This window comes from Corylus avellana, chromosome ca5, assembly GCF_901000735.1.
Source record: "Corylus avellana chromosome ca5, CavTom2PMs-1.0".
Lineage (NCBI taxonomy): Eukaryota > Viridiplantae > Streptophyta > Magnoliopsida > Fagales > Betulaceae > Corylus > Corylus avellana.
Genome location: NC_081545.1, coordinates 3,348,760 through 3,371,108, shown reverse-complemented (window position 1 = coordinate 3,371,108; position 22,349 = coordinate 3,348,760). Strand labels below are relative to the sequence as shown.

Below are 22,349 nucleotides of genomic sequence, written 5' to 3'. Positions count from 1 at the left end.
TCACGATGGGCGCTGACAATAATAGGAACATTGGTCTTCACGGACATAGCTCGCTTCGGCTTCCGGTTAGTCAAGAGATGGTCCAATGAAATTAATTAGAAACAGAAGAATCTAATGACAGAGAGAACAATCTTTTTGTGTGGTTTTACTAGCCAAATATAGTAGTCTAGTGTTGCATTTCTACTGGTCGGAAAAGCCGTGAGCATGTGAATTAAGGTTGTTAGCTAGCTTGTTGGGAGTATGTGAGCTTGGAGAAAATGGTCCTTGACTTTTAGTACGGTATGCTCTTGAATTTGATGTACAAACTTCATATGCTTAATAGAATAAACTCTAAACCGTGGCATGTAATTCTAATGCTTCCTATTTTCACCTTTTATATTTTATGGTCAAAGCTATTTCTCTTTCTTATAATTAGAATTTGGTCATAGGTGAAACTCAATATGAAAATTCTGATTTAGACTCCAAATTTTTTTTTTTTTAAAATCTCAATTTTATCACCCAGGCTTGGATTATCAATTTAATTTCAATCCAAACATCATAGATATCAATACCAAAATATTAAGCAAGCACAAAAGACTCATTACTTATCCTTCTCTTTCTTCTGTAAGAATTAATAGTGCGAAAGACTTCTCTCATGTGTAATTTAATTTTTCCTTATTGAATAGAAGAGAGAGAGAGAAATCCAAAACATTACCCAAGGAAAGTATCAGTACTAAAAAAAAATTAAGAGATTAGTCACTAATTACCACTGCACTAGGAAAAAATTGGTCATATTCCGCAACCACCGGGTCACATCCTCTCTCTCCCTTATCCACCTCCTCTTTTCCTCATTTTCTATATGGATGATGTACATCATTGCTTGGGATAATATCGATTGATGAAGCATTCGGAGTATTTCATTCATATTATTATTATTATTATTATTATTATTATTATTATTATTTCTTATAGATATTTCATTCATATTATTAGTATGCATATGTGTTGACAACTTGACACCCACTGACGTGCTTGGCAACACCATTGAGCACCGGGTGAAGATAAACACAACGCGGCACGCCGGTCAATTTTTTTTTTTTTTAGTATTAAAAAAAAAAAAAAATTGGCCTGGTGTGCTGTGAATCACGGCCCTTGAACACCGTGTCACTGCACCACAAATTTTTATATGTCCTTCGTCATTCTTGCAAGTTCACAAATCTGTGGGTTCACATAAATTTTTACAAATTTAATAGTTGATTTATAAAATGAGATGAGTCAAATATAAAAAAATAATATTGACCCATAACATTTCTCTTATCCATATAAACCCTTTCGCTCTTTACTGCCGTGCATCTATCAATCTAGTTGCAAGCCACATTGAAAGAGACCTACCTCTCCCTGTTTAAACGGATACGATCACATTCCTTGTCTATTTGTTTATCGCGCGTCGTTGATATTAATTCAATTCTCTCTCATACGAATCCATGCATGTTATCATCATCCCATGCATTATTGAACACTAATAGAATAGGCTTTGGTTGCCTTTTTCTTTATATTTTTTTGTACATGTTACGGTACTCTCATCTCCGGATCGGGGCTCCGGTGTACACAAATTGTATGAAATATAAACAATATAAACCCACTAATAGAATAGTTTAAACGGGTAGTTAAAATATCAACTACCCGAATGGTCAACGTTGTTTAAAAGGAGATTGCATTATTGAACACTAATGAACAATCTATATATGGTAAACATCTCGGCTTCATTTTCAAATCAACATCTTACTTGGAGCTTCCAAGGGCAAGGGGTACTGAAGTAATAACTTGTAACTGTTCATACAATTAATTAGTAAAACCTGAAGATTCAATTTCTTAGAAGGTTTTGAATCAGATTCAAACTATTTGACTGTTTTTAACATTGTGAAGAAAACAAATTAAGGTATAATTTTACTACTATTTGTACATATTTTTTCTATGTTCAAGAATATATGTCACATTACATGATTTAATTTTATTCACAATGTACAATGGATATGCACAAAAACTAGTAAACAAAGCCAGAAATACTTGAATTCTATCGCATTTCCATGATTTCTTTAATATATAAGAGAGCAAGATAACAAAATATAGAATCATTTGATAACTAGACAACAAGCTCCCTAATCCCCTCTTCTAGTTTCTAGCTCCAGCCACAGATGAATGAAAAAACATCTCCCTCACCAAATATTTATAAATAAAGATTATAACACTAACTCAGAAATACAAACTACTCAAAAGTCATTTCTATATAGCTAGCTTATTCACAATCAACCCATGGCACAAAAGTTTCTACCAAAAAGACTCCCCAATTTATTCTTGGTGTTGGTTCTAGCCACGGCCATATATTCAGCAAAAGCTACCGACCTTAAAGAAACCAATCTATTTTTGTACTTCGAAGACATCTCGGCCCCCAGCGCCACCAATGCCACAGTCATCCCGGTTGCCAGTGTTGCCGGCAAGGCTCAAACATTCACCCAATTCGGAACCGTCTTTGTCACTGATGACTTTATCACCGAAAGCGCAGATCCAAATTCACCGGAAGTTGGCCGTGCACAAGGCATGTACGTGACAGCGGGGTTGGATGGGCTGAATTCACATGTGATGATATCAATTGTGTTCACAAATAAGGAATACAGTGGAAGTACCTTGTAAATACAAGGAGTTAGCAAGCAATTTGAGGTTGTTAGAGAGGTTTCAGTGGTGGCTGGGACAGGGAAATTCCGGTTTGCTGGAGGCTATGCTACCTTTGAGACGTATTCCTACCATGTTGCTACTCACCACGCTGTTATTCGGTGCAACGTGACAGTGCAGCATTACTAGTGGAAAATATTGACGGGCCCAAATTTTGAATATCGCAAATTTACCTTATAATGTAACCAAGTGGAAAAGTTGTGTGTGTGTGTGTGTGTGTGTTTTTTTTTTTTTTTTAATTATGAGTAAAAATGCATTAAACAAAACTCAAGTTTACAATAGGATACAGACTTTTCTTAGGGTCCCAAAGAAAACCCATTAGGTTGCACAATATATATATATATACAACCAAACATCTCATAAAATAGAGAACTGCTATATTCACCAAAACTGCATATCTAATAGCTAATTTTAAAATAAAATTGTATGAGAGAAGGAGAAGAGAATGAAATTGAGACTTTCTCCTCTAAGTAACTAGAAATAAGCTACTAATCATCTCATCTTGAATATATTTTTAGACAAACCGCAAGATCTAATCACGTTTTTATTTAAGGGAGAAAGACAAAAATCATACAATAATTAATTCTAGATCTCACACTAAACAAAATGTCTAAGACAATATTGGTGATGTCCCCAATAGGTAGCTCAATCGGCTAGAGACTACAACTCATGAAGCAAAAGTCACTAGACCGAATACATGTCAAAAACAAGACAACATCAATGATACACTAGGCTTGCCATGAAAAATCCTAGCATTTTTTTCCCTCACGCGTTTATATAGAAAGTAGTATTGGATGAGTGGACTGGATCAACTTTGAGTTGCACAAAAGAATGTGCCTGTATTGGATTCCAATGCATGTTTGAAACCAACCTCCTCATTTTTTTTTTTTAATAAAAAAGGTAGGCTGAAGAGTCTCATGACTCTCATTGTAGCTATCCTACCTAAAGTTTGACTGAGTCATAGCCTAACCTAACCCCGTTAAGACATCAATAAGAATCCAAAGCGGCTAATACTAATCAGGCATATGTGGAAATTCTCTTCAGCAGCTTACTGAAGATCAGCTGCTGAAAAGAATTCTTTGGAAAGTAAAAGCTAGGATAATTGGGAAGGGTAACTTTCCTAAGATTAGAGAGAATCTTCTCCTAGCTAGTGTCTTTATAGAATTTACCTACAGATTTGTTGATATAAAATGTTTTTGCATGATGTGATTTTGTGGTGTTTTGTTGTTTAGTTTTGTTTCTGTAAGGCCTACTCTGGTCTAAGAGTTGTGGCTGGTTGTTTTTTTTTTTTTTTTTGCAGGGTTTGTCTTTGCTTAGTTTAGGTGGATAGGCCTATGTGAGGCTTTGGTTTTGCTCTTTGCAGGGCTTGTAAATTGGTGCTACCTGTTGGTTTGGTTTTGAGCTTTAATGAAGTTTGCTTATTCATAAAAAAAATAAAAATAAAATAAAAAAACAAACAAATCTCTTTGATAAACCTTTCTTAATTCATATCAAATTTTCAATACTGCATTGAGTGGAAAGTTCCATTTTCTTCTTCCTAAAAATCGCAACATTGTATTTGATTTCCATGTTGTAATGCAACTTGAACGGTTGGTAAATATTATACAATGGACGACAATCATAGTAAATAACATAAAATAATTAGACAAAGATGGAGTTTGAAATAATCATGAGGAAAAAATACTAAAATCTCAAATTCAGGAACAAAATTATACATAGATAATTAAACTAATTAATACCAAAGATTAATGACAATAATTAATAGTAAAGATAAGGAAGATGAGTACCATTTCCGAACTGAGATAATTATAATATTATATTAATCACTCACACTTGTGACATCTTTTTAATGTGGGATTCAAATTAACTTTTCTACACTCACATATGAATACTTAACAATCTCTTGAGCCCTCTCCAAAACCACTTGTGGCTTTGCGTGAGTTAGAACCTTTGTCCCCACTCCAAAGATTCTTGTTTTGTGTATGTGTCACTCTATCATTACAGTACTACCCCATGCTCGAATACCACTTGTTTGGAAGATTGATGTCTTAGAGAGTCTTTTAGTGAACCTATAATATAGCATGTTAAGACATTATACCACTTAACCCAAAAGCTTAAGCCTATGTTTTTTTTTTTTTATCAAGCTATGCTATATAAACACCTCTAATTGTTGGTATATGTTAAAAAAAAAAAAAAATTATATGGTCTCTATTTATAATTGGGGCAGGATAAATTTTCAGTTTGATTACCAATCAACACATGATTTTTATATATTCATTTTCTCAATGAGAATTGTTTTGAGCACTGTGAAGTATGATCTCTGGCCGGAGCTAGAAACAAAAAGATGCATGGGTTGAGAACGATTCTGTACGTGTTTTGTTCGCTTGCTTTTTCATTAAAGAATGAAGGGATGCAATAAATTCAAGCCTCGATCTTTGGCTTTCTATACTAGTTTTTGCCCATGTACAGTGAATATTAGACAATATATATACAACATTCGCGGAGTCCAGGCCGGCCCAACTGCTAGGCAAGTTAGGTCGGCACCTAGAGTTTAGATTTTTAAAGCTCAAAAAAAAAAATTTTAAGGTCTAAAATATTTTTTAATAAGGTGAAAAAAAAATTACATAGAGTCTCATCAACATGCTTTCTTAAGGCCCTCAACATGCTTTAATAAAAATATTATTATTTGTTTATAATATCAAAGCTCCAACATGCTTTCTTTAGGCCTTCAACCTGCTTTAAAAAAACAATATTATTATTTTTTATAATATGAAGGCCTTCTGCACAACGGCCACGAGGCCATCAACAGTCAACATGTTTTAAAAAAAATAATATTATTTGTTTATAATATTAAGACCCTCTATAAAATAAGAACGAAAAAAAAAAATTTGAGAATCTCACAGACTTGTCTGTTATGGTTATTTTGCAGAAATTCAGCCCCTCACAAAAGGTTAAAATGTTCTACTTTTTCACATTTCAAAAAGGCTAAAATGGTTATTTTGCAATCTACGAAAATGCTAAAATACGAAAATAAGCATGCTTAATTTAAGCATAAAAAACAAAGAGTAAGGGCAAAATGGTAATTTTAGTCTCAAACAAAAAATAACTAAGTGCGAAATCGGTGCTTATTAGGTAAAGATCTCTTGTCATATTAAAATAAATATTATTTAATTAATATTTAAATATTAAAAAAATAAAGCTCAATTTTAAAGTTTTGCCTAAAACCCCAAACACATTGAGTCAATGCTGACGGAATCCCAAACAAGATATTTGCGCAAATATTAATAAAACTATATTTAACTCTCAGTAGACAATATATAACATTATAGTACTCAGTGATATGAATTCAACGACACGAATGTTTGAGGATTTGTGTTTTTTTTTTTTTGTCAAACTAAATGTCTCAGTGGCCAAAGATAAAGCACTTGATGGCTGCGTTTAACGTTTTCACATAATAAAGACTTAAAAAGGGGTATATATAAATATAATATACTCACAACTTGAGCTGGAGTGATGATGACTTTTTATATATTACGAATGCATGCACTACTGGTTTTGATCAGCACGCTATCTTATCCCGTTCTTTTTGGAAAGGTACCGTTTGACTTAAAAACTATTTGATAATGGAAGTACAATCATATACTGTTAAGAGCGAGCCAATTTTCATATAATTAGGTAAACATTATGGTATGAAAAATCCGCATGTCTTATTAGTATAATTAATTACATTGAATCTTAGTGATGTTTAATAGAATAATATGAGGTTATAACTTAACCGAATTTTAGAAAAGTAGAAAACACTTGCAATTTATACGGCCTAAATCCCTAGGATATGCTACGTGTACTATGGCTATATTATAATATATATAGTGGATTCCACAGCTTGCACAGTAACTTTTTTCCTTTTTTCTTTTTTGTTTCTTTTAAAAAAATATGGAATTTGCATTGAAGAAATTTAATGAGCATAAAACACTTACAACATAGAGCATATAGATCTGAAAAATTGTAGTAAAAAACTATGAAGGTTACAAAGTCATAAAAATGACTTTAAGCTTCTGTTAACCCATGTACAATTACAATTAAGGAACAGGTCTGCTTCGTGCAGATTAGATCTAGGACATGGATGTTAAATCACCCGTTATCCCAAAAGCTTAAGCTGATAGGAAGAGGTAAATTTAATCATTTAATCAATACTTTAACACTCCCCCTCACGTGTGGGTTCAAACTCCCTTTTAATAGGTGAGACCCAACACGTGGAATATTTAATTTAAATGGGGGATGATTTGACGGAGTCAAGGTTTGATCTCATAACCTTTGGCTTTGATACCATGTTAAATCACCAGTTATCCCAAAAGCTTAAGCTGATAAAAAGAGGTAAATTTAGTCACTTAATCAATACTTTAATAATGGGTAGCCCAAATTAAATTAAATTAAATTAAAAAAAAAAAAAAAAAACTAAAAAACTAAAAATCTGGCGTGATAGTTAATCCCTTACACCAATCTACTCCATCCTCAACTCGAAGGCCAGGACAACAAATCAATCATCAACCCGAAGGTTAGGTCAAACAAAATAAAAAACAAAAAACAAAAACCCCACAAGCAACAGTGAAGGAGCACGTCATCGTACACATCCCTTCGGAAAACACGCATTAGCCGAAGAAGACAATCAGATCTAAGGTTGAAGAGACTAAATTTTGGATCTAGATTTAGAAACTAGATCTAATTAAAGTAACTCGTTAGAAACGAAGACCGGTAAAACTTACAAAGAAGGCATTCAACACTGCTATCGTAAAAGGATAAGAATGAAGATTTATAACTTTTCTCCTCTTGGCTTGTTTTCAAAGCTAACAAAATGGAAAACACGTCGATGCCAGTTATGCCTGAACTACTTAATTAACACGATCGCCCTAATTTCAGCTGCTTCATTGCTCCTCATTGGGCTGATCAAACAAAGAAAAAGAAAGAAGAAGAAAAAGGGGGGAGAGGGGGTTGGCTGTGGGATCTTCAAGGGTGAAAAAGAAAGAGATAAGATTGGATGTTACGAAAAGCTTGTCTAGGAAAGTGGGGTTACATTAATTGTAGTAAAAGTTGTTTTGGTTGTTTTACTTGCTTGCACAAATATTGCTCATGTGGTTTTCAATGGACCACGAAAATTTGCATATGTACGTAGATATGAGTTTGAATTTTGACTTTTAATTTAGTTATAGTGAGATACGTTCATCATTGGTTGAGGTGATGTAGTACAAAATATAGTAAAGAGAAAATTAATCAAATCTAAAACTCTAATACACTCAAATCTTACTATCACATAATAGAAATTATTCTTAAAAGAGAATACAAAAAATAAAAATACAAATTCTTCTTCTTTTGTTGGGATACAATGACAGTTTAATCTTTATATATTTTTCTCTTCTATAGTAGCACCTGACCTTTCTTTCTCTCTCTTGTTTTGGCTCCTCCAAAACCAAGAAGAAAATAATGGACACTCTTTTCTATCACACAGCAGCCCACTCTTTCTCCCCTTTAGAGACTAGCCTTTGCGCGGCTCTATAACGTGATACCCTAAACAAAAGGATGCATGTCCTTTTATAAGAGCACTAATAGCAGATTCTCTATATGTCATTTTTTTTTTATTATTTAAAAAAAAATTATAAAAACACACCCACATCAGAAGCCTTAAATTTAACCGACCCCAATGGTATTTAGATGTTTCCCAATGCAATACATTATTTTAATCCTAAAATAACACATCCTCTCTCCAAAAACATGAACCTAGAATTCAACGGAGACGAGATTAAGAGACAGAGATGAGAGAGAGAGATTCAAAGACGGAGACGAGAGATAGAGGTTGAGTTCTCTCAAAACCTGTCTCCGATTTTCATCTATTACTGCTTCTTTTCACCTAAATCAAGCTCCCATATCTATACGAATATAGCTTCAATCCAATAATACCCATGCCAAAATGCTCAACATTTCGCAGAGAGCTCCTCTGCAACTCTATCAGGAGAGTCCTCAAGCTGGGCATCTCTTCAATCCCATGTAAGAGAAGACGAAGATGTGAGAGAGAGATTGAGAGATAAAGAAGAATGATTCAGAGAAGGAGATGAGAGAGAGGGAACCAGAGTCAGAGATGAGAGAGAGAGAAGCAGTGAGACGGAGAAGAGAGAGATGGGGAGAAGAAAATACAATTTATTTTAGATAGAACTAAAAAGTAGTTAAACTCTAAATTTAAAGAACATGGTTAGTTATCTACTGTTAGTGCTCGGTGTGTAAGCGGGTTGCCTCCGACAAATCGAGGACAAAAGAACAAAGCATATATATATATATAAAGGGACCCTCCACTAGGGGTGGAAATTTTCTCATTTAAACAGCCTTTAAATAGACCCGTAAACCAAACTGACCTTGAAATTTTTTTTTCTGTCTTTTAACACATGCTATTAGAAGGACTCTTGTCCTCCTTTATCATCTCAAATGTGATGGTATTGCTAAAATCACTATTAAATTTAAGATAATAATTATTAAATTTTAATCTATAGATAATTTTAAAAATCACATTACTTTTTTTTTTTTTTTTTCAAAGTCATATCATATTTGAGATGACACAATAAATACTAATCTAGTTCTCCTTCTAGCATTAGAAAAATTTCCAAGCAAATAGATTAATTTCAGTAGTTTAAATAAATCAAGAATTGAAGTCCAATGATTAACCCATGATTCATGCATGTATGATGGATCTAGCCGATGAGTCAGCCACCATTAACTCTCTAGTACTCAAGTAGACTTTCAAAGACAAGTTTTTCCAACATGTTGATTCTTTTTATCCGCACCAAATTCCTATATAAGCACCAACACTTGCAAGAAGGAAGCACAAGAATCTACCATCCCAAATGGATGATCAGAACCAATCCCAACCCCAAATCGAGATCACCATTGATGCACCCAATGACACCGAGCAACCACATCGCGAACCTTTGATCATCATCAGACGATCCTCATCACTCATCTTAACTAAATTTCATGGCGGCCACTTCAGGATTAGCCTCTCTCTCTGCAGCCAGGCCTTGCTGTGGAAGACCCTCGGAGACCCAATCGACGACGCACACGCTTTCCGGCGCGTGCTTTCAATACTACCCTCCAACGCTTTCCTTTTTCTCTGGTCTCTGGCTTTCTTTACATTAGTTTCCCAATCAACTCTTTATATTCTAAGATGTTTTTTCCGCTTTGAAATGGTTAAAAACGAGTTCTTTCACCATGTGGGAGTGAATTACCTGTTTGCTCCATGGATTTCATGGCTCCTCCTGCTCCAATCATCGCGTTTAATTGCTCCGACCACTATCTACTACCAAGTGTTTTGGTGCGCCTCTGTTTTGCCGATTGTTGTGCTGGATGTTAAGATCTACGGCCAGTGGTTCACGAAAGGGCCGTGGCTGTTATCGACGATGGCTAATCCGGCGAGCCAATTATCGGTCATCGGGAACTTCGTGGGGGCTTGGGCGGCGGCGCAAATGGGGTGGAGGGAGTGTGCTCTGTTCTTGTTTTCGCTGGGGATGACGCATTATTTGGTGCTGTTTGTCACGCTATATCAGAGGCTATCTGGGAGCAGCAGCCTTCCGGTAATGCTAAGGCCGGTGTTCTTTTTGTTCATTGCGACTCCAAGCATCGCAAGTTTGGCGTGGGAGTCCATTGCTGGAAACTTCGATGTTTCATCCAAGATGCTCTTCTTTCTCTCTCTGTTCCTATTCATGTCCTTGGTAATTCATTTTTCTGCAGACTCCTTACCGTTATGTTTAAGGCCTAGTTTGTTTAAAACTAATTTTTGAAAATGTTTTTTATTACCCTCCTGCTGCAGAAATATTGGTTAATTTAAAAATGTTTTGAGTTCACCAATTAAAATAACTTTTGTTAGGTATAAAATTGCGTAAATTTTTTTTCAGCCTCCCTCCTACCCAACAAGTGGAACCACCCCTACCCTTGGGAGGTTCTAGCCCTTGCAAAATTTTAAAAATGTCACAAAATTTTGAAAATTTCTTCAAAATTTTAGATATTTTTATAATATGAACCTCCAAATTTTTATTTTTTTTAGTTTTATCTTTCTTCTCTTAAAATTTTAGTTATGTCCTTGCTCTCACACATCCACGCAGGCTATTGTGAAAGAGCTCCTTATAGGGTTTCCTTGCCTTAGAAAGTCTCAGGCTACCTGAACACTACCCAGACAGATGGGTCTCACAATGGCCATCTCACAATTATCTGCTCAAATTGCAAATAATGTGAGGATAGAAAATTGAACTCAATCTCAATTTTTCTCTTCTTCGCAACTCCTCACATATATGAAAAATATAAGTAATATTTATTGCTGATTTTCTGTAGGAACTAAATGCCGAAAAATATTTTCATTACTGAAATTATTTTCCAACAAAAAAACATTTCACCCCGAAACAATCGGGGCCTTTTATATATATATATATATAATAAAAGCTTTAAAAAAAATGATTAAATACCCTTTTGGTATCTGGGTTTTAACATATACCAGGATGAAAAAACCTTTCTCTGCTTAGAAACTTTTGGGTAATTATGGGGTCTAACCATTGAGATTACAATGTTAATGTGGAAGTGCAGGTTTGTAGACCAGCCCTGTTCAAAAGATCAATGAGGAAGTTCAATGTAGCGTGGTGGGCTTACCCTTTCCCTTTGACGGTCCTGGCACTGGCTGCAACCAAGTATGCTCAGGAGGTGAGGGGCGCCAGAGCGCATGCCTTGATGCTTCTGCTATCAGCAGTCTCAGTTTTGGCGTCTTTGGCCTTGATCATTGTCACTGTAATCACTTCCAATAATATTTTCTCACAAAGTCCCAAGAGCACTCTGCTTAAAATTCCCAATCCTCCTGCTTAAAATTCCCATTAATTGGAAGCTGATCTTATATATTATCCCTGGAAAAATATGTAGAAGGAAAAATTTCCTTCTCCCATAAAAAATGAACCTGCTTTGCTCACATACCTTTATTATGAATGTCTTCCAAATTTACTTTTACACACAAAAATAACATACTTTAAATCAGTCTTTTCATGTGATCAAAGCTTAGAAAGCAACAATCTCGATGAGGAAACTGAAACTGAAACCTTCAGTTCTACATATTTTAGTAACCAATATTATTATGTTTTTAAGCTATATAATTTTTTTTAGTTAAAATATTAGAGGAAATTAAAATTCTAGACTCAAGCGACTCACTCCAATAAGATTTGACTGAGTACGACTTAATCGTAGTGCCCACTCAACGATCTAGACTCGGCTTATTTTGTCCGCAGCTATTGACATGTTGACAACAACTTCTTCTTCACTGCATGGAAAATGATTTTTGATCTCCATGAACAAGATGTCGAGTAACATCGGGTTCGCTTCAATGTCCTTGAAAGAGTATTCATGCACATCGAACCACAATAATCCTGCCTTCAAGTACTCTCCATTATTGTAAAGGAATTATACTTCAATACATTACTCAACGATGAAAATTAAATGGTAGTTGACTATGAAAATGGAGTCAAGGGTGAGGCAGGGGATAGTGGTATATCCACAAAAGTCCTATTAATGTTTTGCTCATTATCATCACCTAGGGTATCATTTGAAGCTTATGGGTGTCGCTCAAAAGCAAGCACTTTATTGGGTTCAATCAATATGGCAAGAGGGTGAATTTGGACGAGTTAACAAAACATCACCGAATTCAATGATGGAGAAGATGAGAATGTAAAAAAAAAAAATCACATAATTGATGAAGTTGATATATATATATATATTTTAAAACTTAAGATTTCTTCATGCTTTACTAATTATCGAAGAATCTATAGCTTTGGTAATTATGGAGAATACTATTTGGAGTTCTAAGAAAAATTTACATTTAAAAGTCAAAATTCACTATTCCAAAGTACTAGTAAATACATCAACAAAATACAACAACCATGAATGAAAGGATTTTCATAAAAATAGAGCCAACTCAACAGATTCACTCTTGGCGTGCGTGTTGACGTACGTGTTGTGGCCCAACTCAACAGATTAATCATTTTCTTTACTTTTACACTCGTTGACGTTAGCAAATGAATTGAAGTTGCCAAAAATGCTAATCAGGCTTGTTCTCGATCTAGTCTGAAAATAGGTAATGATTCAGTTCCCACTCAAGTAGATAAAATTGATGATGTAAATCATTGAACTTAAGTCACCAAGCCCAAACAGTCAAGCCCCGGTCCGGACGATGGAAAGTCCCGTCCAAAAGGCGGTGCACTCGATCGCACATGTGTGATCGAGCGCACACGAGAGATCCCATGTGTTCGGATGATGAACAGTTCCGTCCGAATGGATCACTTTTCAGACTTCCGCTGTTTTTTAGGTTAAAATCCTAGAAAAAGCCCTATAAATAGGAAAGACATAAGAAAAAATTATAGAGGCTACTGAGTATGAAATTTCAGAGTAGAGAGAAAAAAGTTTAGGGTTTTCCTAGCCTTTGTAGCTCTCAATTTTGGGGATTTCAATTTGTAAGCATTTCAAATTCTCCATGGATTCAATTATTCTTGTATTATCTTTTAATTCTATGAGAGGCTAAACCCTCAACTAAGGTTGAGGATGAAGCCTCACTTATGATTAGCAACAATATTTTCATGTGATGTCATATCTTCCAAGTAAATGAGTTTGATTTTTCAATTGTTCTACTTCAATTCAATTAGTGGGATGATCCTTGGATATTTCTTGTGATTTACGGATACATTTGATGATTTGAGATAGTTTCATTTAATTGATTGCTTGGTTTTCTTTGTCAAACAAATTGGATATCCCTTATGATTTATCCTACGGATACCCTTGATGATTTGATTTAAATTGGATATCTTTTGTGATTTAGGGATACACTTGATGATTAAATTTAAATTGGATATAGTTTGTGATTTGTGCATAAATGGATACGGTTTTAATTAATTCTTTGAAGCAAAATAGAATATACATAAGATTTTTGTGAGAACTATGAAAATATTATTGATCATGAGAATATAGTGCTATGACTTTGTGAGTGCGGATTCCGAAACCTTAGTGCTTCGTTAATTAATAACTTTCACTTATTTTGTTTATGCTTTTGATTTTATATTCATAAAAACAATCACTCATCTTTTGGAACTATGTTAGGATTTAATTTGTTTAGATATATTTAGTTTTCAAAAACATAATTCCCTGTGAGTTCAACCTCGCACTTACATCCTTATATTACAAACCGATTTATGCACTTGCGAGTAACTAAAATTTCACAACATTGAGTATAATCAAATTTTTAAATGGCAATATTTTATTTATTATTATCTCTTTCTTCTAAAATATCTATCCTTTTGATAAAAGAATATCATTCACCAACTTGTCTAAGTTGATGGATGAAGACCCATGTGGACCGGTGGCCTCTTCAGCCAATTTTTTCCATTCCATGGCCTTTTTCTTCATTTTCTTACCCTTGTTTCCCTCCATCAATTCTCTCACAATCTTCTCCACTTCCCCTCTCTTGGCACCATTATCAATCGCAATGTCAATGCCCCATTCATTGCACGCATACTTACAGTTTGTTTGCTGATCCCCAAAGAATGGACAACAAATCATGGGCACTCCTGCACAAACACTTTCAATAATTGAATTCCACCCGCAGTGAGTTAAGAACCCTCCAATAGAGGAGTGGTTAAGCACTTCCTCTTGAGGGCACCAACTAGCTATTAGTCATCTTCCTTTAGTTTCTTCTAGAAACTCAGGTGGCAAAATCGCTGAATCACCAACAACTAAATCAGGCCTAATTATCAACAGAAACATGAACTTGCTATTTGCAAGTCCCCAGCCAAACTCAACCAACTGTTGTGGTGTCATGACAGTAATGCTGCCGAAGTTCACATAAATCACTGAGTTGTGTGCTTTAGAGTTAAGCCAATCGAGGCACTCAGTTTCTTCTTTCCACAAACTATACCATGTTGATTCCAAAGGGTCATTGGGTGAGTGATTGAGTAGTAGTTGCTGAGGGCCAATGGCATATACACAAGAAAACGTGGGGGGGAGAGCATCCAAAACTTCCTGCTCTAACACGTCAAATGTGTGAATAACGATTCCTGAAGCTTTAGGAGCTTTCTCTACTGCTTCAATGATCACTTTGAAGAAAGGGTCATTTGGATTTGTAGTAATAAAAGCATTTGGGAGATCCCTCAATCGGATATCTCTCATACCTGGAATCCAATCTATAACTGTGTCTAGAAACCCATTTGTTATATAACTCCCATTTGCAAAAGTAAATATATATATATTTTTTTTAGTTTGGAAACTTGTAATCAATAATAATATTAGAGATAATCCATGATTTCAGAAGGGTGTTTCCCTTTTGTGTTATACCTTTAAGGGGTGCGAAGCCTTTTTCCCTGAGACGAGGAAACTGCATAACACCCATTAAACTGCAAGCAGCGATCGTGAAGAGCATTAATACAGTAGGGATTCCAAGGTCTTGAGCAGCAATGTGAGTGAATGGCATGAAACCATCCGAGATAATGCAAGTCACTGGAGGACTGTTTGAAGAAGTTGCAGTACTGTTGAGTTCGACGAGGATGTCTGAAAATCGAGCCAAGAAGTTTTCTGAAATGGATTTGCTAAGAGCATCAACATCTTGGGTAGCGTTGGAATCCGATGGAGGAATGCTGTCTGGAATGGTTTTGAATTGGAAGTCAGGCAACCCATGTAAGGAGTTGGGACCTCTAGATTTCAAAAAACGCTGATGGTTGAACTCTGTGTTCACAAAAGTTATGTGAAAACCTTTGCCGTGGAGAAGCTTTGAAAATTTGAGCATGGCCTTTATGTGGCTTTGAACTGGGCATGGAATACAAACTGCATGAGCCTTTTTAGCTTCTGCTATTTTCGAATCCATTTCCTTCTCTCTTTCTGCTCTGTGTATATGTATGTTGATATGCTGTTCCATTGTATCTCTCATATATATATATATATAAAAAAGATCACCCATTTGATCAATCTACCTATTCATCACAAATTTGGCTACAATTGACCATACCATTAATTTACCACAGATATATGCACATGAACGAGAGGCTACTGGCTCCATCAAATGAGTAACGTACGTCATTGCAAACGTCTGTTAGCACTTAGTTTATGAGTAGGATACTGTCCAAAATGTCATTGAAAAATAAACTACTTTTTGGAAACGATAGCAGTTTTAATAATCGGTTGTCTTAAAGCATCCAACCTTCACTAAATTCCATCCTCCATCTTTGAAAACAACACCCTCATGTCTCCTACTATCAACGGTGGTGATGTAATGGCTCAAGAAAATTTTTAAAGTGGTCAACGTATGTATTAGGCGTGAGTTCGAATTTTCGCAATTAAGAATCTCTACATATGTCTAATTAATATTAGTCGCATTGGATTCTCATTGATGTCTTGGTGGGGCTTGGTCATACTATAACTCAGTCAGACTTGAAGAAGCGCATGTGGTTGTCACTGTCTAGGCCCCTCATGTACGGCTCCTAATGAATAGGTATTATTATAATCATGCTCAAATATGATAGCAACAATTGGTCTCTCAAACCTACCACTTTTGCTTAGAAAAAGAAAAAGAAAAAGAAAAAGAAAAAAGAAAAAAAAAAAAAAAAGCCTTCACGTCCTTTCCATCTGTTTCCTTTGAGACCATAGTAAATCAATAAAAATCAAATTTTAGTATACGAGTCACATGTTGGTTAGATCATAGATACTCAATCATTTTCTCTAAATTTAAGGAATAAATCTTAAGTTTTAATATATATATATATATATATATATATATACCATTCCAAAGTACTAGCAAATACATCAACAAAATACAACAACCACGAATGAAAGGATTTTGGTAAAAATAGAGCCAACTCAACAGATTCAGTCTAGAGTGTTGTGGCCCAACTCAACAGTTTAACCATTTTCTTACTTTTACACTCGTTGACGTTAGCAAATGAAGTTGCCAAAAATGTTAATCAGATCCACACAAGATGGGGAACCTCAGAAATGCTGTCATGTCGAAAATCCTGATAATTATGTTGGCTTGCAAGCTGCTGTCTAGTCACTGGAAGATATGCCAACCATCATAGATAGTGACAGTGGGCTTGTTCTCCATTCGAAAGGATGATAATGCCCAGAATTGCATTTGTCATCTTGCAATATGCAGTTAAACATTAGCGCACGTTTTTGTTAACTGAAGTAATTAAGCAATTTTGCCGAGTTACATCTGTGTATATAGCAACTTTTTATACTCTTGACATTCTTTTCCTGAATGAGCCCCATAGCCATATATTGTCTATTCATCGAATCTACTTTTAATCCTTTGATTTGTTTACAATATATAATATACACATTCAATTGCCAAATTTTGCCTCTTCACACTTGAGAAGTGGATGGTGATGATAGGTTCGATCAATTATGCTTCCTGATGTGGAAAAGATCATCTAACCACTTTCCTCACCTGTCAAATGAAAACAAGATGAAATGTTATTCCTTTCACTCCTCATTTTCTTTACTTTTTCTCTTCTCTGTTCATGCCAGAAAAAGGACTATGCAGAATCAATAAAGTGTCCAACAAGGCCATTTTCAGCAATATAAGCATCCACTTTCCCCTCATTCTCCTTAAAAAAAAAGCCCTATTTAGGAAATGATCATTTTCATTCTTGATTTGAATGGGAGAAGGAGTGGACGATCCTAAAAACGAAAAATGGGTGAGCTCCCCAATAAAAACAAACTAAATCGGTGCAAATATAATTACAAAACATCGGAAATGGGACAAACTTTATACCATGTCGATCCATTTTGAACAAATACAAATTCCATAATCCGCAGTAATGAAAGCAAGCTAATTCCTAAAAGCATGATTGGAACGCGTTAAAGAGCTTAAAAAATACTTTTAGTACTAAAAAATTATGCTAAATAAAAACGGACATGTTTGATAAAAAATTTCAAAAATATTTTTTTTTAACTTTTGTCATTTTTAAAATGACTAAAATGCACTCATATATTGCACAAATATGGTTCCAATCCTATATAATCTATTATCTTAGAAATATGTCATCATCTCATGGGATTGTCACACATAATTGAGAACAAGAAAAGAAAATTGAAAAATAAAGCATTTTTGGTTTTGCTTTTAACATTAATCTACATTTAAGAGGGTGGGTGAATCAGTTTACTAGGATTTTCACAATTACAGAGACGGCGTCGTATTATCCTGTGTTGGACTTCTTCGCATGTTAATTTGTGAATTTTGTTGTTGTTTTGGACTTTTGGTTAGGGTCTTTGAATCAAAGACATGGACGGTGAAGGAGAAACAGTGAATGTAAAAAGGTGGACAGTCTTCCACCCAGTTTACATAAAAACTCGAAGAAAACAGTGTTGGAGGGTGGCGGATAAGCCTCGAAAACGCATGCGAAAATCCCACCTGCGCCGAGGTCGCCGATTGCTGCGCCCATCTCAGTCTTTCTTATTCTATTGAGGTTCGTGCTTTTTTTCTTCTTTTTTTTTTCTTTTTTTTTTTTTTTTCTTTCTTTTGAATATTGTTAATGGGTCTCGAAATTGTCTGATAGCGTTGCTGATGTATCTAAGGGTTGATGCTTTTGTTTGTTTTATTTGTGTAATTTTTGATGGGCCTTGAAAGTGGGTGTTGGTGGCAGATAATTAAGGTTTACCCGCGCGACTACATGCAAATAGGGAGAGTGAGGGTGTTGTTGAAAGGGGAGGATGGGACTCTGTGCAATCCTGCCATTTATTCCAGTAAGGATAAATTTTCTTATTTACTATTTATTATTATATGGTTAAATTATTGTTATTGATCTCTACGTTTTCTCTTAGAGTTCTTAGAATCCTAACCATTATGTACAGAAATATTTGAGGATCTTTTAGAAGCTCTGAAGTTTAAGGTGGTAAAATCTGGATCGTTTCCTTAAAAATAATGGTTAGAATTTGAAGAAATTTCCTGTTATGAATGAATGATTATTTGGGAATGTCATATTATCTTTAACAGAATATTTGATTTCCAACAAAGACCTATAAATTTAAAGAAATTCTTCTGTTTCAATTGGGTTGTATATGAGCATGTTTTTACCTCAATATGTATGTGAAAAGATTTCCACTAATCATTGGTAGATGGTTGCCCAAACACTTTATTTGATTAATATGACATGCATATATTATATTATACGAAATTCCTTGTAGAAGCGACTGTCCTAGTGCAGTTATCTAATCTTAGTAGTTAGTATGACATGCCAATAGCTCCAGCTTTATGAGTCATTTAAATGCCATAATACATCAGTTAAAGTAAGAGGCAAAATATGTTATTGATTCAATTTCCTTTTGTCGGTGAAGGGCCAATTACCCTTTCTATTTGAGATGGGAATCTGTAATTAGTACATCTTGGCCATCCCGGTTTGAAAACAACAATTTGTTGGAATAGTTCATCATATCCTTTTCTTTTCCTTTTTGAAAACTTAGCATTGTGGTTTTATTCACATTTTTTTTCTGGCATGCAATTTCTTTCCTGAAAAGACATGTACTTCTATACCTATGTTCAAATATATGTAACCTGATGTGAAGGAATGCAAGCATGCAGTCTGTGGGATTCCTTGTTAAATGTCGTAATACACCATTTCAATTGCGAGTATACTTTCCTCTCTTGTGTTCTTATAATGGGTGCTTGCAGTTGTTAGCTGACGTGAAAAGTTCCTGATGTTGTAGTAGATCTGCCCACATTATTAGCTGGCTTGGGAGAGTGTTTACTAATGATTTACAAGAATTGTTTTTTCAGAAGATTAATGAATTCAGTTATTTAAATGGGATTTGTGAAGGGGTTACAAAATTTGTTGTCCAATTTTTTGTAGTTCTAATTCTGTCATTTTATCTAATTGTTTATAGTGAGGGGGAATATAAAAGCTTGCTGCTAACAAATCTTGACCGCTGGTTTTCCATGGTCCTTGTCATGGAGTGGAAATCAGCCTTATTAGTTGACACAACATAATTTATTCATCTTCTATGACCAAAGGGCATTTGATTACTAAGCAACCCTTGGTCTTCCATACACTCTATTTATGGGAACCCATCCTAAGTGTCCTTATGTAACATCTCAGTCCCACATTGAAAAGATGAGTAGCGCACATTGAGTGGGTTGTTTATAAAGACAATCATCGGTTCTAAGTCCTATATTGGTTCGGTGGTTCCTTACTAGGTGAGACTAAGCTTTATAAGTGATTCTAGTGAAGCTCCAAACTGACTAGTTCTTTTGAAAGAATAACGTAAATGTGGCTAACACTTTCCTTGCATCGTTATAAATGGTATCAAAGCAACTTAGTAATGCCATGTATTACTAAAGCACTGCATGACGTGACCTTAACAAGGTCGTCAAGTACTTAAAAAGGGGGAGGGGGGATTCTAACATCTCAGCCTCACATTAAAAAGATGAGTAGTTAACATAGAATGAGTAGTTTATATAGACATTTATGGGTGCTAAGTCTCACATCACATATATGGGTCTGAGGTTTACCTGACAGTGGTGAGTACATGAAGTGGCCTTGCCTTGGAGGGGTTCTTCGTTATCAAAAAAAAAAGTCTCACATTGATTTCTTACTAGGTGATATTAAGCCTTATAAGGAAACTCCAAATTGATTAGTCATTTTTGAGTGATAACGCAGATGTGGCGAACGCATTCTCTGGGTCATTACACCTTGTAACTCGAATTACTTCAATTTCCAATTCTGAAATTGAATCTGTTCTACCTTGTCCAAAAGCTTTACCATAGTTCCATCAGATCACCCTTATTTTTTTCCTCTCAAATTGCACATGTATGCCGAAATCCAAATTTTCTAACATGGCTATAATGTTTATATCAGTGAACGTATTGGCGGGGACGTGAATAGTTAACAAGTTTTGGTTGCTATTGAACTCATAGTCCTCCCAACTGTGAATATATTGACACATCAGGTTAACCTCATTTAGAAAGGCTTTGGTTTTGCAATTTGTTTTAGCATTTTGGATATTGTGCATTGCTTTGTTGTATGAACTAGCCATTTATGATATGTTTGTCTTGGAAGATAATTTAGTAGGAATTCTCTGGTGAGATTCCACCTTTTAGATCTTGTAATCTTCTTTGAAAGTAGAGGAGAACAATTTAAAAGGAAATAAATTTTATCTCTATTATTACAAGCATGGAAAAGAATAAAACAAGGATATAGCTATGCAATTTAGAAAAAAAAAAAAAAAAATGAATCTGCTTTTTCCTCTTGTGAGCTTACCTTTGTTTTAATCATATTGTATTTGTAGGAAAACAGCTGATGCTCCGTGTTGCTGAATTGGTACCTCGGCATCCTGGGAGGATTGGGAGGATTAAGAAGCAGGTGCCTGCATCTGCATCCACATCTGCATCTGGACCTTCCAAATCCAGAAAGGGTGGAAGAAAGAAGAAATAGATCGATAATGTTTCAATACCCAACTAACAGTGCCAAAAGAAAAGGAAAATTCAATCTTTTGACAACTATTAAGAATTAGGGTTAAATACCATTTTGGTACATGTGGTTTGTAGGTTTATCAAATAGTTGCCTAGTTTTTCAAAAGTGACCACGTTACCGCCTATAAAATTGTGTCACGTGTTCACATAACCAGAATAGAATTGGCATATCAATTCTGCTTGCCTCGTCATGTCATCATGCGATTTCAATCTTGTGTTGGCATCTTGGTAGAAGTAGCTCAAACCGTGCCTTGCACACCTTGCTTCAGCCACAAAGCCTCTACTCACATAGTTGATGAAACTAATCAGCTTCCTACACCATGCATCTAGCCACACTTTGAAATTAGGCTAAAACTAGATCATCCACTTCTCCACTACGCTAACCCTAATCGGACCGTCCTCCCTCTTCGGCCCTCTCATATCTGCCACCAAGTCCATCCTCAGGGACTTTCACACAAGCACTGTGTGGCCCACATCCTTGTCCCATAAGTATTTTTGTGGAATACGACATTCGGTTGCGACTTCGTGGTTGAAGCGCGGTGTGGGCGGCACAATCCATCTTATGACCAACTCGGTCTGTCTTGGACAATCCATCAACATCAACAGCTCTTATTAAGAGGATTATCACAATTTCCTAAAGTTTTGATCCGAGGTTGAAGTGTCACAATTTGGGTACTCTCATTGTTATACGACTGTTAATTGTTGCAATTGGCAAAATTGTGATTAGGAAGATCAGCAATACCACAATTTAAGAATTCAAATTGTTATAAATTTCCCCTATCAAGCAAATCTCACTTGTGTAAGATTTCTATTTGTGAATGTTATTAATCTTCCCATCTGAATCCATGAATGTATTCATTGTTGCAACTGTCAACATTATTCATCCAAGTTTAAGTCAGCAGCACCACAATTTGAGATTTCTAATTAATATTAATATAAACTCCCCCAATCAAGCAAATCCCACTTGGCTAAGATTTCTCTTTTATTAATGAATATTCTTGATTTTCCTATGCCAATGCCATAAAATATTTTCCAATTATAGGAATGTGGAGTAGATTTTTCCAATGTAAATCAGATAGTTTACAAAAATTTCATCAAGCTTTCAATTTACTTCCAATTAAGTCAT

General features: G+C 35.2%; 1 protein-coding gene and 3 pseudogenes across 1 annotated transcript; 3 read left to right on the top strand and 1 right to left on the bottom strand.

Annotated features, from left to right (window-relative positions):
• LOC132182513 (signal recognition particle 19 kDa protein-like) overlaps positions 1-22,097 on the top strand; it is a 46,952-nt pseudogene extending 24,855 nt beyond the window's left edge.
• LOC132180552 (dirigent protein 2-like) lies at positions 2,293-2,838 on the top strand (annotated as a pseudogene).
• On the top strand, positions 9,597-11,598 carry LOC132183142 (S-type anion channel SLAH1-like). The gene is made up of 2 exons (XM_059596542.1): positions 9,597-10,460; positions 11,326-11,598. Exons 1-2 carry the CDS (start codon positions 9,597-9,599, stop codon positions 11,596-11,598), a joined length of 1,137 nt encoding a protein of 378 aa, XP_059452525.1.
• On the bottom strand, positions 14,059-15,625 carry LOC132180352 (7-deoxyloganetin glucosyltransferase-like; annotated as a pseudogene).
• Positions 22,098-22,349: the final 252 nt, after the last annotated feature.